General features: G+C 39.8%; 1 protein-coding gene across 2 annotated transcripts in view; it reads right to left on the minus strand.

Moving 5' to 3' along the window:
• LOC111191922 (potassium channel subfamily T member 2) overlaps positions 1-16744 on the minus strand; it is a 129054-nt gene that overhangs the window by 52482 nt on the left and 59828 nt on the right. For both annotated transcript variants that reach the window (XM_049475752.1, XM_049475751.1), the window contains exons 7-10: positions 15799-15873; positions 13321-13404; positions 11761-11855; positions 8192-8372 (exon numbers count right to left, since the gene is read on the minus strand). In XM_049475752.1, the coding sequence (XP_049331709.1) occupies positions 8192-8372; positions 11761-11855; positions 13321-13404; positions 15799-15873 (435 nt within the window). The remainder of the gene's footprint in view (positions 1-8191; positions 8373-11760; positions 11856-13320; positions 13405-15798; positions 15874-16744) is intronic.

A 16744-nucleotide genomic window follows, 5' to 3' on the forward strand; every position in this document is an offset into this window, starting at 1 on the left:
CTGGTCATTACTGCTGATGGCTTCTCAGTGATCACTGTCAACTTTCTAATAACTTCCAGTGGACGAGACTCACTGAAAAAAACAACACTCTGTCTTCATAAATCAGCTTATATTTATTCTGACGGTCCCCCTTATAGCCGCTGATCCAGGAACAGTATAAATACAGTCAGTGGAGAAGAACCTCAAACACTGCTGTCCCTCCAAAAAAAAGAAAAATATCAAGAACTTTGAAAGTGTCCTCAAGTGCTGTCCCAAAAGACCAATAAAAATAGATACGATGAAACTGGCACTCATCAGGACTGCCCACGGAAAGGAAGAGCAAGAGTTACCTCTGTAAGTTAATCAGCCCAAGTTAATAGCTCCCCAGATTAGAGCACCTTAATGCTTCTTCACAGAGTATTTTAGTTTGTTTAACACTTTTAAGTTACTAAATGATTCCTTATGTGTTCCTTCATAGTCTGGATCACTTCAGTATTTATTTACAATGTAGGAAAAAATAAGTAAATTAAAGGTATATGGATGCTGCACATGAAACTGTTCTTCAGCCTCCCTTGTCTGCAGTAGCTAAGAAAAGAAAAGCCTCAGAAAAAACGAGTCGATCAGGAAAGGCTCTGAAGTCTACGTCAACAAGTGAGTTCATGGCCCCGCCCACCTTGGCTTGGGACCGCCCACAGGCAGCACTGAACCCAGGCTGCAGCAGAAGGAGCTATAGCTAAGGAGGAGCCTACAGCTCTCTTTACACAGCTGGTTCACATTAGCTGTCTTGTGTAAGTAACTGTAGGTTTAAATCGGATCTCCGGTTGATTTCGCGTTTTACTGAGACCTTAAATACACACTAGGGAAGCACAGTTTGACAAGGCAGCACAACTGGACAGAACACCGATCACAGCGGGCACCGTTCCTGTCTGATTTTAGGATACAGAGCGCCGTCTGAGGTTTAGACATGGTGAAACTGCCCAAGCACTGAATCGTAATGGGTTTAACTATAAAAGAAGTGTTATATCCACAGAAATTACAGTTTCTACTTATATTAACAGGGTAATATAAAGGGATCCGGATGGTCACTGGTTTGAATCCTGGTCATGCAGCTTGCCATCAGCTGCCGGAGCCCTGAAAGAGCACAACTGGCCTTGCTCTTTGTGGGTGGGTACAGTAGATGGTGCTCTTTCTTTTCTCTCATCACTCCTAGGGTGATGTCGATCAGCACAAGGCATCTGTGAGCTGATGTATCTTAACCAAGTCGCTGCACTTTCCTCCGAGTGCACTGTGATGCTACTCAGCAATGATGGAGGAGGAGGAGGCATGGGCTAGTCTTTACCCTCCAGGATAATAAATAATGGTTTGTATTACCATATCTGGGCATGTTTGAAGTGACATAAAATGAATATAAAAAGAAAAAAAGAGAAGCTAAAAATACTTTTCAATTTCTATTGACAGGACATGAAATGTTTTAGCGTGTTACAAATTTACTTTACATTTAATAAATTAGTAGTAGTAATTTAATTTTCTAAAAATGTATATGATACATTGTACTTTAAGTGAACTACTGTAACAGCTGTTTTAAAAACACTTTGCTAAAAATGTACAAAAGCATATTTGTAAATAAGTAATTTAGACGTATACTGAATTACATTAAACAAAAGTGAAAAAGTGTAATTCATAGTAGTCTATTTTTTTTATTTACAATATATTGTACTTTTTAAAAAGTATGATAAAAGTTTAATTTTAACCATTTGATGAAAGCATAATATTAATGTACTTAATATACTTAATATATTTTAAGTAAGTGCATAAATCTGTTTTCTCAGTATGTTTTAAGTACAGTTAAGTATGTATTGTTTTTCACCAGGGAGAAAGAGAGAGATGAGAACAGTAAGTCCCTGTTAAGCAGTAATTACCCGCTGTTGACTTGTGTGACTGAGTGTATTTCAGCACTGGGTTGTGTTTTATAGATCCATGTAACAGTCTATAAAAATGAATCTATAATAATAAAAAACATATTTAATGGTACACAGGAGCAGTTTGGGCGTCAGTGGAAGAGGCATGCAGTGCATGATGGGATTGTATGGAAGGATTTGACACGCTCGTAACGGGGCCGGCGGGTGCTGTCTGGTGCTGAGTGGTCTGAGAGGAGGACACTTGGAACTGAGCGTTGGGGGAAACACTGCGTGGGTGGGGTAGATGAGCGCTGTTGACTTGTGTCGGTTTATTGCATGCTTTGGGGCTTCTGTTAATCACAGATTTAATGTGTTCTGTAATGTTCTTACATACTTGGGTTCTAAAATACTTGGGTTTTACAATAGTTTATAGATGTATTGTGGGTTATCTGATGGGTTTAGCTGTAAAAAAAATGTAATATCAGGTAATATCAGGGGCTCCGGCTGGTCCAGCAGACTAAAGCACTGCCACTATGATTAGAAGATCGCTGGTTCGAATCCAGCTCATGCAGCTTGCCATCAGCAGCCGGAGCCATGAGAGAGCACAATTGATCTTGCTTTCTCTTTCTGGGTGGGTACAGTAGATGGCACTCTCTCCCCTCATCACTCCTAGGGTGATGTCGATCAGCACAATGCGTCTGTGAGCTGAAGTATCAGAATCGAGACTCCAACATTTCCCCTTGGGATTAATCAAGTATCCATCCATCCATCTATCCATCTATCCATCTATCTATCTATCTATGTGTTTTTCCCTAGATGATATAAAAGGGAAAAAAGAGGACCAGGAGGTCCATAAGAGGGTGCCATAACTCAGTTTCAAGACTTAAATGTTACATAGAGTAAATAATTGCACTGAACTTCAGTCAATCCTTTCTTTTAGTAAACTTTACTTCATTTCTGCATACAATATTATCTAATTAATTATTTCATTCTGTTAATTTAACATTGTAAAAACTTAAATTATTTTTTTAAACACGAAATTTGGAACGAACGTAAAAAATCTAATAAATATATACGATTTTTCCTAATATAACGATTTGAAGAGGAGAAATAATAAAAAATGTATAGAAAATTAGAAAAATGGATGAAAATGCATTTATTATTTACTCTACTCAATTAAAAAGAGTAATCATCGAGTATCAAATCAAATAAAAGAAAAGAAAAGAAAATCCATTTTCATATTTATCCTCAAACAGTTAGAAAATTAAATGTAAAAGACAAACCTTACACTGATCCTTCTTTTCTTGCTTTAATTTTTATTAATATAATTAGGTGTTTCCAAAAACCATAGTTCCTCCAAGCATTCGCAAACACTGTCGTTAAGTTGCCTGGTTGCTATGGCAAATAGTCTATTTGTTCCCAATATTGAATTTGTTGATTTTATACATATTAATGGTGATTGTGCTATATTTTTTTCCCCCGTTTCCCGCTGTGGAAATCAGTCCGAACGCGTTCAGAAACATCATAGTTCGAACTACGGTGCTTCAAACCAGCATAGTTCAGACTACGATGGTACGAACAAAGTACGATGGTATTAGGGAAATTGTCGTACTTCATATGTTAGTTAGTTTAACGATGCATCGTTCCATGTTAGTTTAATGCTAGCCTCCGTCGTTGTATCCAAAACTGAATGCACACTTTAAGCACTATTTATTGTTTGAATAATCAATGTATCAGGGCACACCGGATAGTCACACACGCATTCCAATACTTTTGCTCATAAGAAAAATGGGTGGGTTCAGACAGAATGTGTCATCTTTGGAAATAAAAGCTGAAATGTTGATCTTTTGTATGATATTCATCTTTTAATGTCTAATTTAAATGTTTTCAGTCTACAGTTGAAACAATGAAATTGGCCTCACTGTTCCAATACTTTTGGGGGGAACTGTGGCACAATTGAAGGACGCTAATCCTAGCTATGCTAATGCTAACTATAACAGATCCTGTGCCTAATGATTCAAGGTAAAAGTAAGTCAAAGAGTTTAGGCGCTTCTAGTAAAACGTCACAGTGGTTCTTAGCATTGACCAGACGTTTGGTGTCTATTTAAGAACGTTTATATTTAGTAACTCTGGTAAATCTGGCCCTGGTTCCCTTGGTTCTGATCCATCTGTCTGGGTTCTTGAAGCTATGCCCCTTCTGTAAGGACACACACACACAATTCTGAAATCACACACTCTGAGAAAGAATGCACATTATCAGAGCCGCGGAAAAATACAGGCTGGAGTGTGTGTGTGTGTGTGTGTATCTATGTGTGTGTGTGCGTTTGTGTGTGTGTGTATGTGCAGGGGGGGTATGGGGCGGGCTAGCTGCTGTAAATGTCAGCTGGTGTTTGTGGATGAAAGCAGGTGGGTAGAGCCACACTGGACCTGCCCTGCCATTTCCACTTCCTGAGAGGCAGCTCAGGGAAACCTTCTCGCCGCACATCAAAGCCCATCCCACCCTCCTCCACACACACAGTGTGTGTGTGTGTGTCTGTGTGTATGTATGTGTGTGTATGTGCATGTGTGTGAATTCATTAGAGAAATAAGCAGGTGCATATACAATCATGACCAAAAGTGTTGGAAACTATACATTTTTGTTACAAGAAAATTACATTTTTCTCCCAGAACAGAAAAAGGAGAATGAAACTATCTGGGAACTTGAGAATCAAAGTAGTGGTCTTCAACTTTCTTTGTCCAGCAAAGCATAGTATAATCATGAAGTTTACAACCAATGGCACTTTACCTAACCTCTCTGGACGTGGACAAAAGAGAAAGCTAATGAAAATAATGACCGACCTCCTAAAATTACTTCAAAAGGGCATGGACAACTCATCCGTGAGGTCAAACATGACAATAGTAGGACTTATTGGAAGGTGTGTGTCCCTTTTACATTTGTCGTTAAACTAACGCATCATTTCATAAATAGAACATCATATTAAACGTAAAGCATGGTGGTGGTAGTGTGATGTTGATCTGAGGATGCTTTGCTGCTTCAGGACCTGCTTGGACAACTTGCTTTAATTTTGCTGTTTACCACAAAATCCTGAAGGAGAATATCCAGGCATCAGTTTGTGACCTCAAGTTCAGGAGTACTTGGGTTCTGCAGCAGGACAATGACCCAAATCACACAACCAATTTAAACAACCCAAATAAGAGATTTGGAATGGGCTAGTCACTTTTATATATATATATATATATATATATATATTTACTCAGGTTATCTTTGTCTGATATTAAAATGTGTTTGTTAAAAAAAAATTAAGTTTGATAAAAAAAAGCAAAAACAAAGAAGTCTGCACTGTACGTCTTCTTTCCCATTATGAATCACAATTCCTTTAAAAGGCCAACCTGTGTGTAGGTGGTGTATGTGTGCTGGTGTGTGTGTGTGGTTGTGAGAGACACATATGAGTGCCACACTGTATTTGTGTGTGTGTGTGTGTGTTATATATGTATGTACCCCCCCCCACCCCCCACCCCCCCACATACTTTTAGAATCCCATCTCTCCAGGGAGTCTACAGTGTTTATGAATGTGTGAGAGAGGATGATTCATGTGTAAGTGTGTGAATGTGTGTGTAGATGTTTTTGCCCATGGGGGAGGGGTGCAAGGCTTTGTATTACATGCTTGTATGTGTGTGTTTGTGTGTGTTTAAGTGTGTGTGTGTAAGTGTGAAAGACAGCATCTGCGTGGATTCTCAAGGGTCTGAAGACATAAAAGCAATTTTGTCATCATGACCAGATGCTCTGAATACATGACGGATCAAAAAGTACAACGAAAGACAGCAAATATAAAACATTATATTTCATAATATACACAAGAAACTGACCTACACATATGTTGGTAATGTAGCCTGGCAATTCAAATTCAAAAATCAGTTTCTCAGAAAATTTGAATTATAAGACCAATTGGTACTTTTGGCAGTACTGTGGGCAGTGTGCCAAGTCCTGCTGGAAAATGAAATCCGCATCTCCATAAAAGTTGTCAGTAGCAGAGGGAAGCATGAAGTGCTGTAAGATTTTGTGGGAAAACAAAACTGCACTGACTTTAGACTTGATAATAAAACACAGTGATGACATGTCTCTCCAAACCATCACTGATCATCAGTAAATCTTACATTTCATTTAGAAAATATCAAGGGAGCAGAGTCTGGAGGAAGAGTGGAGAGACACACAGTCCAAACTGCTCGAGGTCTAGTGTGAAGTTTCCACCAATCAGTGATTAGTGGTTTGGAGAGACATGCTAATCATCTGCTGGTGTTGATCCACTGTGTTTTATCAAGTCCAAATTTAGTGCAGCACTTCATGCTTCCCTCTGCTACTGACAACTTTTATGGAGATGCGGATTTCATTTTCCAGCAGGACTTGGCACACTGCCCACACTGACTAAAGTAACAGTTGGTCATTATATAATATTCAGATTTTCTGAGACACTGATTTTTGGGTTTTCATTGGCTGTAAACCATAAATCTTTAACAATAAAAGAAATAAACGCTTTAAATAGATCACTCTGTGTTTAATACAACTAAATAATACATGAGTTTCACATTTTGAACTGAATTACTAAAATAAAGTTACTTAGACCCTATCACCACAACTAGTAGAGTTTAGTAGCGCTTGAAGTGAAATATAAAAAGTCCTATTACTCTTCTTTTATAAATGTAAGCCAGTGTTAATTTTATCCCTGTAGAGTGTGCTCTACAGAGAACTGTGCTCGCTAACATTTCTGGAGAACAAAAGATTGTATTACTTCCTCTTGTCTAAGGCAATGCTAAGATTCTGAAGATTCTGATTGGTTCTGTCTCTGAGTTGGACTCTCTGTTGTACAGAGAAGAACAGAAGTGGGAATACATATATACTGTGGCGTGAGGAGGCGGGGGAATTGTGGGTCCGCCCCACGCCGGAGCGCACAGCCCAATCTGACCGGACAGCTATAAAACTCAGCTCACTGAGGAGAGGACTCTTGACTGGGGAGCTGAGGGCTGAGGCTGCACGGACCTTTAAAACTACAGTAAAGTTAATTCTACCGACTCTAGAGCCCCATTGGGCTGAGTCATGTTTATTTAAGTTATTTTGGGTGTGGTGGAGGGCGTTAAAAGCCAATAAAGGTACGTTTTGAGTTCATTTAATCCCTGTGTCTGTGTATCTCTGTGTGCTTCCTCCTTCTGGGTCACAGTGGTCACGCCCCTAACCCCAGGGGCCTACCACAATACATAATATACAGAGTCTATGTAAGTATATATCTGTCATTATCAGTACAATGATGGCGGCACTCGGAGCTAAAGCTAGCATTATAGGTTGTAAACAGTAGTTTTTCATAAGCTTCTTGTGCACTTTTTAAGTTATTAATGCCATGTTTTAAATGTCAGGGCTCTCCAGATTCTAGCAAAGAGGTGTGGAGCTACTTTGAGCTGTAAAAAGTAAAATTTATCGGGGCAAAATATGCCCTGATACGGCCGTTGTACAGAGCGCTGGGCAAAAAGTACAACAAAACGATGTGGGAGGATGGAGTTGGGCTTTTTTTAAACAAAGGTAAGAACTTTTTACCATGTTTTACTACACAAAAAGTCAGTTTTACACCAGAGTTCTTCTTTAATCTACATGAAACCAATGAAAGGATCCTGGCTTACATTTCTTAAACAGCCCAGAAAGTTTAAAATTTACCAATAAAACTTTTGTGCGTGATATTATAAGCAAACTGAAGCTAATACCAGGGGCCAAAAGGTAAATGATGCCTTTTTAAGTATTGATGAGTAATGAGTAAATGTGCTACTATGACATTATACTAGTGTTGCAGTAAATGTGGTAGTGATGTGTGTGTGTGTATGTGTGTGTGTGTGTGTGTGTGTTTATTGTGTGTGTTTGTTGTTATTCTGATATATCTGATTCCAATCAGAAAAGGACAAGCAGAGCAATTTGCCCCGCCTCTTCCCAACACAGTCCTACTAAATGAGCACGTAGTGTTTACACTGTAAGCTTTCTCTCTAAAAGGGTTAATGGAAATGCTTCGGTGTCGTTTGGCTGCTCCGGCTCCAATCAGCCGTTCAATCTGAGCTAATAAAGTAAAACATTAAAAAAACAAATTAAGCGATGAATCAAATGACTTGTGCAAATCATTTCCTACCTGAGCGGAATAAACAAATCAGCTTCTTTATTACCCGCCGGAGCTCTTCGCTTATTCGCAGTGACGCGGCGTCCATGTGGAAGCGTTTACAGGAGGTTTGGGAGTTGCGGACTGGCTGTACAGGTCAAAGGTCAGGGGTCATGTGTCACGCACCTGAATGGGCAGCACGATGAGCGCCACGCAGATCATGATGACCACCAGGAGCTGCGAGGGCCAGATCTGCGGCGTGACGTCTCCAAAACCCACCGTGGAGAACGTGACCACACAGAAATACAGCGAGTCAAAGAGCGTCAGATTATTCCCCGCCCGCTCCAAGTGCTGAATACCACAGATACTGAGAGAGAGAGAGAGAGAGAGAGAGAGAGAAATTATAGAAAGAGAGATTAGATAAGAGAAAGATAAGATAGTGAGATAATAACGAGCAACAGACTGCAAGAGAGAAAAAGACAAAAATAGAAAGAGAGCAAGAGAGTAGAGCAAGAGAGATATAAAAGAAAGAAAGAAAAAGGAGGGAGAAAAAATGGAGTGAGGAAAAAGGAAGAGAGAGTTTGGTGATGGAGTGAGACAAAAGTGAAAAAGAAATGAAATAGAAAAAATGGTGAGAGAGGTTAAATAGAGAAAAATATAAAAATTTACAGAAAAAAGGACAGAGATAAAGAGAGAAAGAAATAAAGAAAGAAAGATGTAAGAAGAGAAAGAGAAGATGAGAGAAATATAGAGAGATGAGAAGAAATATGGAAAATGAAGGACAAGAGAGAGAGCAAAAAAAGAAAAAGAAATTGATAGAGAGGGATGAGAGAGAGAAGGAAAAAGGAAAATAATGGAGGGAGTCAAAGAAAAAGAGTTTGGTAATGGAGAGAGAGAGAGAGAGAGAGAGAGAGACAAACCAAGAGACAAAAAGTAGAAAGATAAAAGAAACAGAAAGACAGAAAGTGAAAAAAGATATATAAAATAGAGTGAGAGAGAGGCTGAATGTAGAAACATAAAGTTAAACAGAAAAAAGAAAAAAATGTAAGAGAGAGAGAGAGAGAAACATGTGAGAGAAAGAGAGAAGGAGAGAAAGAGAGATGAGAGACAGAGATAAGAAAACAGAGATGAGAAGAAAAATGGAAAATGATGGACAACAAGAGAGAGAGAGAGAGCAAGAGAGAGAGAGAAAGAAATTGAAAGAGTGTTGGATGAGAGACAGAGGGAAAAAGGAAAATAATGGAGAGAAAAAAGAGTTTGGTGATGGAGAGAGAGAGACAAATCAAGAGACAAAAAGTAGAGAGACAAAAGATTAAAAAAAGACAGAAAGTGAAAAAAGATATAAAAAATAGAGTGAGAGAGGTTGAATGGAGACACATAAAGGTATACAGAAAAAAGAACAAATGTAAGAGAGAGAGAGAAACATGTGAGGAGAAGGGGAGAAGGAGAGAAAGAGAGATGAGAAGAAAAATGGAAAAATAAAGGACAACAAGAGAGAGAGACAAAAGAGAGAAAGAAATTGAGAGTGTTAGATGAGAGACAGAGGGAAAAAGGAAAATAATGGAGAGAAAAAAAGAGTTTTGTGATGGAGAGAGAGAGACAAATCAAGAGACAGAAAGTAGAGAGAGATAAGAGAAACAGAAAGACAGCAAGTGAAAAAGAAATAAAATAGAAAAATAGTTTGAGAAAGGTTTATTGGAGAAAGATATGAAGTTATACAAAAAAAGGAACAATTGGGGAGAGATAGAGAGAGAGAGAGAGAGAGAGAGACAGAGACAGAGAGAAAGAAAGATGTGAGAGATGGAGGAAAGAGAGATTAAAGACAGACAGAGAGATGAGATGAATAGGAAAAATGAAGGACAACAAAAGAAAGAGCAAGAGAAAGAAAGACATTGAAAGAGAGGGTGGGATGAGAGACCGAAGGAAAATAATGGAGAGAAAAAAAGAGTTTGGTGATGGACAGAGAGATGAAGAAGGAGACAAAAAAGAAGTAGAGAGAGATAATAAGAGAACAGAAAGAGAGAAAGTGAAAAAGAAAGGAAACAGAAAAAAGACAGACAGAGAGAGATGAGAAGAGAGAGCGTAAATAGAAAAAATAGGGATAGAAAGTGAGATAATGAAGGACAACAAATGCAAAAATGAGAGAGAAAGAAAAGAGAAAACGTGAAAAAGAAAGGAAACAATAGAGTGAGAGAGGTTGATTTGAGAAGGATACAAAAGAGAGATAGAGAAAAGATAAAAATGATGGAGAGAGGGAAAATATAGAGAGATAGAAAGAGAGAGAGTGAGATAAATGAAGGGAGTTAAAATAAGGGGAGATTGAATCGGAGAGTGAGAGAGATAGAGGGGAAGAAATGAAAAGAAAAAGGAGAAGGGCGAGAGACAGTGGCGAGAGACAGAGAGAGAGAGAGAGAGAGAGAGAGACAGGTCAGGGAGGGACAAACAGGTTTATCATATCTGAACTTTAAAATCAAAAGGTTCTGAGGGATTTGCATGTGTGTGTGTGTGTGTGTGTGTGTGTAGTGTGTGTTTTGTGTGTGTGTGTGTGTGTGTGTTTGATCAGTGCTGAGGGGCCAGTTAGAGTAAACACTCTGCTGTCAGCGGTGAAAAGGCCACAGACCCCCCCCCCCCCCCCTTACAGTTTTACAAACCCACCGTTACCCAACACACACTCAGCTCCGCCCCTCCACTAATCTACTAATGCCATAGCAACCCCTCTCTCTTGCTATCTCTCTGTGACTGACACACACACACACACACACACACAGCCACATCCTGAACAATCATGACACGCTCCCTGTTTGAGCCAATATATTTTCTCTCTTTCTATTATTGTCTCTATCTCTCTTTCTCTCTGTGTTAAAGGTCACTGGTGTAACAGTATGGAATGTGTCACTAGCAGTCAGTGGTGTAACAGTATGGAATGTGTAACATGTCAGTGATGTGACACTGTGTGGAGTGTATATGCAGGACAAGTAACAGTAAGAATCATGTTATTAATCAGTAGTCAGTGGTGCAACAGTGTGTAATATGCTAGCAGTCAGTGGTGTAACAGTGTGGAATATGCTAGCAGTCAGTGGTGTAACAGTGTGGAGTGTGTTATGAGGATTGTACTAGCAGCCAGTGGTGTAACAGTGTGGAGTGTGTTATGAGGATTGTACTAGCAGTCAGTGGTGTAACAGTGAGGACTGTACTAGCAGTCAGTGGTGTACAGTGTGGAGTGTGTTATTAGTCAGTGGTGTAACAGTGAGGACTGTACTAGCAGTCAGTGCTGTACAGTGTGGAGTGTGTTATTAGTCAGTGGTGTAACAGTGTGGAGTGTGTTATGAGGATTGTACGAGCAGTCAGTGGTGTAACAGGGAGGACTGTACTAGCAGTCAGTGGTGTAACAGCGAGGAGTGTGTTATGAGGATTGTACTAGCAGTCAGTGGTGTACAGTGTGGAGTGTGTAAGCAGTCAATAGTGTAACAGTGAGGATTGTACTAGCAGTCAGTGGTGTACAGTGTGGAGTGTGTAAGCAGTCAAGAGTGTAACAGTGAGGATTGTGTAAGCAGTCAGTGGTGTACAGTGTCGAGTGTGTAAGCAGTCAAGAGTGTAACAGTGAGGATTGTGTAAGCAGTCAGTGGTGTAACAGTGAGGATTGTACTAGCAGTCAGTGGTGTAACAGTGAGGATTGTACTAGCAGTCAGTGGTGTAACAGTGAGGAGTGTGTTAGCAGTCAGTGGTGTAACAGTGTGAACAGTGTGAACTCTCACCAGGTGAAGATGAGGCAGAGGAGGGTGCTGATGAGGATGAGCACCTGGTTGAACATGGCTGAGTGGGTGCGCTGGATGGCTCTGTGCAGGTCATTCTGAAACACACACACACACACACACACATAAATACTGTATATGTGTGTGTATATGAACTGATTGAATGCATTTTTGCATCAGGAGTAAAGGCATAAAGTTACCCAGAAGCAGAGTGTAAGACTGGTGGAGGAGAACATGATGCCAAGATGCATTAAAAACTGTGATTAAAAACCAGGGTTATTCCACCAAATATTGATATCTGAACTCTTAAAGCTCCACTAGGTAGGATTGAGATTTTGTGCTCGTGGGCTCCCCCTACAGTTGTAGAGTGTAATAAATGTTTCAGGCGGATTAGTTTCTCTTTCTCGTTTTCTGGCTTTCACAGACATGTTCGGTCTCTTTCCAGCTTCTGCCAGAGTGTCTGTATGTTAGTTTGTAAAGAATGAACCAGTAGTCCCTTGTAGAACTGTTAGGACTAAAGGTCGGAAAGCAGGTTGCAGTTCTCGCGAGCGTTGGTCACGGCCGCCTCGGAAAACTTACAGAGTCTGGTTTGAGCTCAGAGGAGTGAAGTGCAGTGCAGTGAGTTTCAAGCTGAATTTTTACTCCTTTAAAAAGATCAAAAATCAAGGAAATCCTACCTAGTGCTGCTTTAAATCTTTATGAATATAAACTTATTTTCTTTGCACTTTTTGAGGTCTGAAAGCATTCCTGCCTTTTCTTTTTTGTCATTTCAGCCATTTCTCATTTTCTGTAAATAAATGACTTGGAATTTGGGAGAAATGTTGTCTGTAGTTTATAGAATAAAACAGCAATGTTAGTTTTACTCAAATATAAACCTATAAATAGCAAAATCAGAGAAACTGAAGTAAAAAATATCATCTCTCTGCAAATAAAGGACCTCAAAAAACATTCTTGGAATCTGGAATTATTCATAGTGTTATTAATTAACACTATGATTAGCGCTTCGGTCTACAGGAGTGTAAATGAAATACTCAGCAGCGAATTGTAAATGTCAGGAAAGCCAGTGGAAGCCTCCGGAAATCACTTTGACTCAGACAGGGAGGGAGAGGCTTACAGAGGCTTATAGAAAGACAGGACAGAAAGAGATATGCACTAATAACATTTTTAAAGGCGTCCCATCCTCTGATATTTCATTAATAGGATTCTCAGCGTGAGCACGCTCATTCTGTCCCACATCTTTCCCATAGCTTTCCGTCTTCAAGCGGAGAAGCACCGCAGATTACAATTCACTCAGCCTGCTGCAATCATCCTCATTTCACAAACCGAACAAAAAAAAATAATAATAAAAAACAGCACGAACCAGCAGCTCTGATTTCAGCAGGAGTTCATGCTAATGTGCCTAATTGCAATTAGTCTCACGCTGCTCGGACTGTATGTCAATTTTACTAATTTGCACTTTGGCTCTCTCTTCCACACTAAAACAGAGGAAAAACAGGTAAATGGAGAGAGAAATCTGCAGGCAATGCGCCAAAAAAAAAAAAATACAGCATTCGTTTCCCTTACGATCATGTTCTCCAGAGCGTGTTTGGCCAACCAGCAGTTCAGAAAGACGGGGATGAAGAGATTCCGGAGAGAGGGACAAATCACCTGCCAGAAAAGACAAAAAGAGCTTTTATTCATTTTCAACTCTACTAAAAAAAATACATAATAATCATATTAATATCTATAATTTTAAAAAGTGCACTTCTTTAAAAAAAAAACGGAATATTTTACTTACCTGGCTGTTTTTTAAAACATTTTTAACACTAGGGTGAAGCTAAAGTGGTTGCTGTGGTATTTTAAGTGGATGCTATTTTGTTTTTTTCCATGTGGCTGAGACACTGGTTATACATATTTGTGGTTGTGTGGTAGGGTATCCCAGGTGGTTGCTTGGGTGGTTGCTATGTTATGTAATGTGGTTGCTGAAGAGTTCTAGGTGGTAGCTAGGCTGTGGTTGCTATGGAACAAAATGCATTTGTTGGAGTGTCTCAGAATCCTGCTAAGTTTAAAGGAGCTGCTGTTTAATGTGTGCTGCTAGGGTATCTCCTGGTGACTGCTAGGGTGGTTACTATGGTAATTAAAGTGGTAAGTGGTGGCTAAGGGTTCCTGGTGGCTGCTGAGGCATTTATTGTAGTTGCTAAAGCATTCCCATGGTTGCTAATTTGGTGGCAAATGATTGTAATTGGGTTGCGAATGTGTTTAGAGATAATTACTAGGGTGGTTAATATGGTATTTAATGTGGTTGTTGGGATATTTCATGTTTTTTTTTTTTCTGAGGTGTCCAAAGTCGTTGTTAAGATCATGCTAAATTGGCGCAATAGAGTTGATAAAGTGATTGCACTGGTATTGAAGATTGAAGAAGTTGCTAGGGTGGTTGATGTGGTATTCAAATGTGGTTGCTGGGATAATTCAGGTTTTTTCTAAGGTTGTTGTTTAGATCTTGCTAAATTGGCGCTATTGAGTTGATAAAGTGATCGCACTGGTATCAAAGATAGCTGCTAGGATGGTTGATATGGTATTTAATGTGGTTGCTGGGATATTTAAGGTTTTTTTCTAAGGTGTCCAAAGTCATTGTTCTAGAGTGGTTGGTAAAATGTTTCATATGTTTATAGTAGGTTGTTGCCAAGGTGTTTCTAGATGGTTGAAATGGTATTTCAGATGCTGTCAAGATCAGAGTTTAATCGTGCTGATTGCTGTGGTATCCCAGATGGTTGCTAGGGTGGTCGTTAAAATGTTTTAACGTGTGCTAAGGTGTATTAAAATAGATGATTATTCACTAGGGTGGTTTCTTTGGTATTTCCCATGTCTGCTAAGTGTTTTAAGACTTGTTTGGGTACTTCTCATTGGTTGCTTTGATACTTCATATGGTCTTTACTAAACACAACAAACACAAGAAATACTGTACCATAGAAACCAGCCTAGCAAGCATCTGAAATACCATTTTAACCACTTAGAAACACCTTAGCAGCAACCTACTATTGTACACTTTAAAGCAAACTTATAAAACATTTTAGCCACCACCCTAACAGCACCTAACAGCACCTACTATTTACTAGTTACAGGGGTTGGACAATGAAACTGAAACACCTGGTTTTAGAGCACAATAATTTATTGTGGTGACGGACAGTTCTGGTGGAAACAGGAGAGTTGAGGTGCACATTGAATTCTGCCGTGATTTGATCAGCCGTGGTTTTATGTTTTTTTGGATACAATCCGGGTTAGCACCCGAACATCCCTTTCAGACAGCTTCCTCTTACAGCGTCCACAGTTAATCCTGTTGGATGTGATTGGTCCTTCTTGGTGGTATGCTGACATTACCCTGGATACCGTGGCTCTTGATACATCACAAAGACTTGCTATCTTGGTCACAGATGCGTCAGCAAGACGTGCACCAACCATGTGTCCTCTTTTGAACTCTGGTATGTCACCCATAATGTTATAGTGTGCATTGCAATATTTTAAACAAAACTGTGCTCTTACCCTGCTAATTGAACCTTCACACTCTTCATGCTCTTACTGGTGCAATAATGTGTAATTAATGAAGACTGGCCACCAGGCTGCTCCAATTTAGCCATGATGAAACCTCCCACACTAAAATGACAGGTGTTTCAGTTTCATTGTCCAACCCCTGTACTTTTGTGTATATATCTCATTGTGACTCTTGTATGGATGGTGAGGTGGTGCACTATTCTACTGTTCATCTTACCTCACTAGTACTTGAGTAAATATGTAACTCTGGTCCGGAGCTAAGCTGAACCATCTGAAACCAACTACCAGATAAAAGCAGATCTCGAGATGGATCTTTCAGAAGGTGTATAAATAAAGCGAACAACTTCAGACACCTCTCAGCTTTTTCGGGCCGTATTTGGATCAAGAGGGAAATTGTGTAAGTTTCAGATTTGAGTCAGCCGCTCCTTTAACACTGGCCTTATGTTGCGTGTCAGTGTGGGCAGAGAGAAGTGGTTGGATTTGCTTGCATAAGACGGCAGAGTTGACACTCACAGTGATAACGAAGGGGACGGCACTGATCATCTCCAGGATGAACGGGACGCGCAACACTTGCTCCCACACGTTGCCCTGGAAACACAGGAAGAAGGCCAGGGTCAGTGTGTTTGGGGGATGGAGGAAGGGAGGGGGTCCCTACCTGATGGACACCAATGTGAAGGATGAGGGACAAGGCCAACTGGGGTTAGATGCTACTGAAATGGGTTAAAGGCTATCGTGACCAAATGTGTACAATGGTAATGGAAGTAGCGTTCTTGAGTCTCCGCACTGCATGGCACTACCAGTAAGTCAATCACCTGAATATTGATTTCACCTGTTCACCTCAGTATACATACACATACCTTCACTCCACATACACTCCGCTGAATATTGTCTGGTTTACCCCACTTTTTTCAAAATGTTTCCATTTCCTGTGTTTACACTCTCCCATGTACCGACCTTGTTTTGCTTCTTCTATGACCCTTGATTATCGCCCTGCTGCGTATGACCCTGGGACTGTCTATGTACATTAGTATGTTTAACCCTTTATTTTAATAAAAGTCTGTTTATTGCATCTGTGCTTGTATCTGAATATTGTCCAATCATGACAGTTGCCACAAGTGTACAATGAAGCTTTTTTAAAATTTTGATTGGAACTTTAAACCTGTATTAAAAAAATATGGTAGCACAGGCTACTTTTCTTTTGCTTTCAGTAACATCACTATGCCTAGCTGTTTAAGACCAGCTGTTCATCTACTAGAGAAAACATGCCGTATGCTGGTTAGTCAAGAACTAGTTAATGAGTTAGCCAACCAGCATAGGATATGCTTTTTCTGGATGAACAACTGGTCTTTTTTTTTGGTCTAGTCGCAGACCCTCAGATCTAGCTCCAATATGGGCAAAGTGTCACTTTTGTGAAATTAAAGATGCCCAAGCTTTAACAATATTTAATTGATAACTAACC

The sequence above is a fragment of the Astyanax mexicanus genome, chromosome 3 (genome assembly GCF_023375975.1).
Source record: "Astyanax mexicanus isolate ESR-SI-001 chromosome 3, AstMex3_surface, whole genome shotgun sequence".
Classification (NCBI taxonomy): Eukaryota; Metazoa; Chordata; class Actinopteri; order Characiformes; family Acestrorhamphidae; genus Astyanax; species Astyanax mexicanus.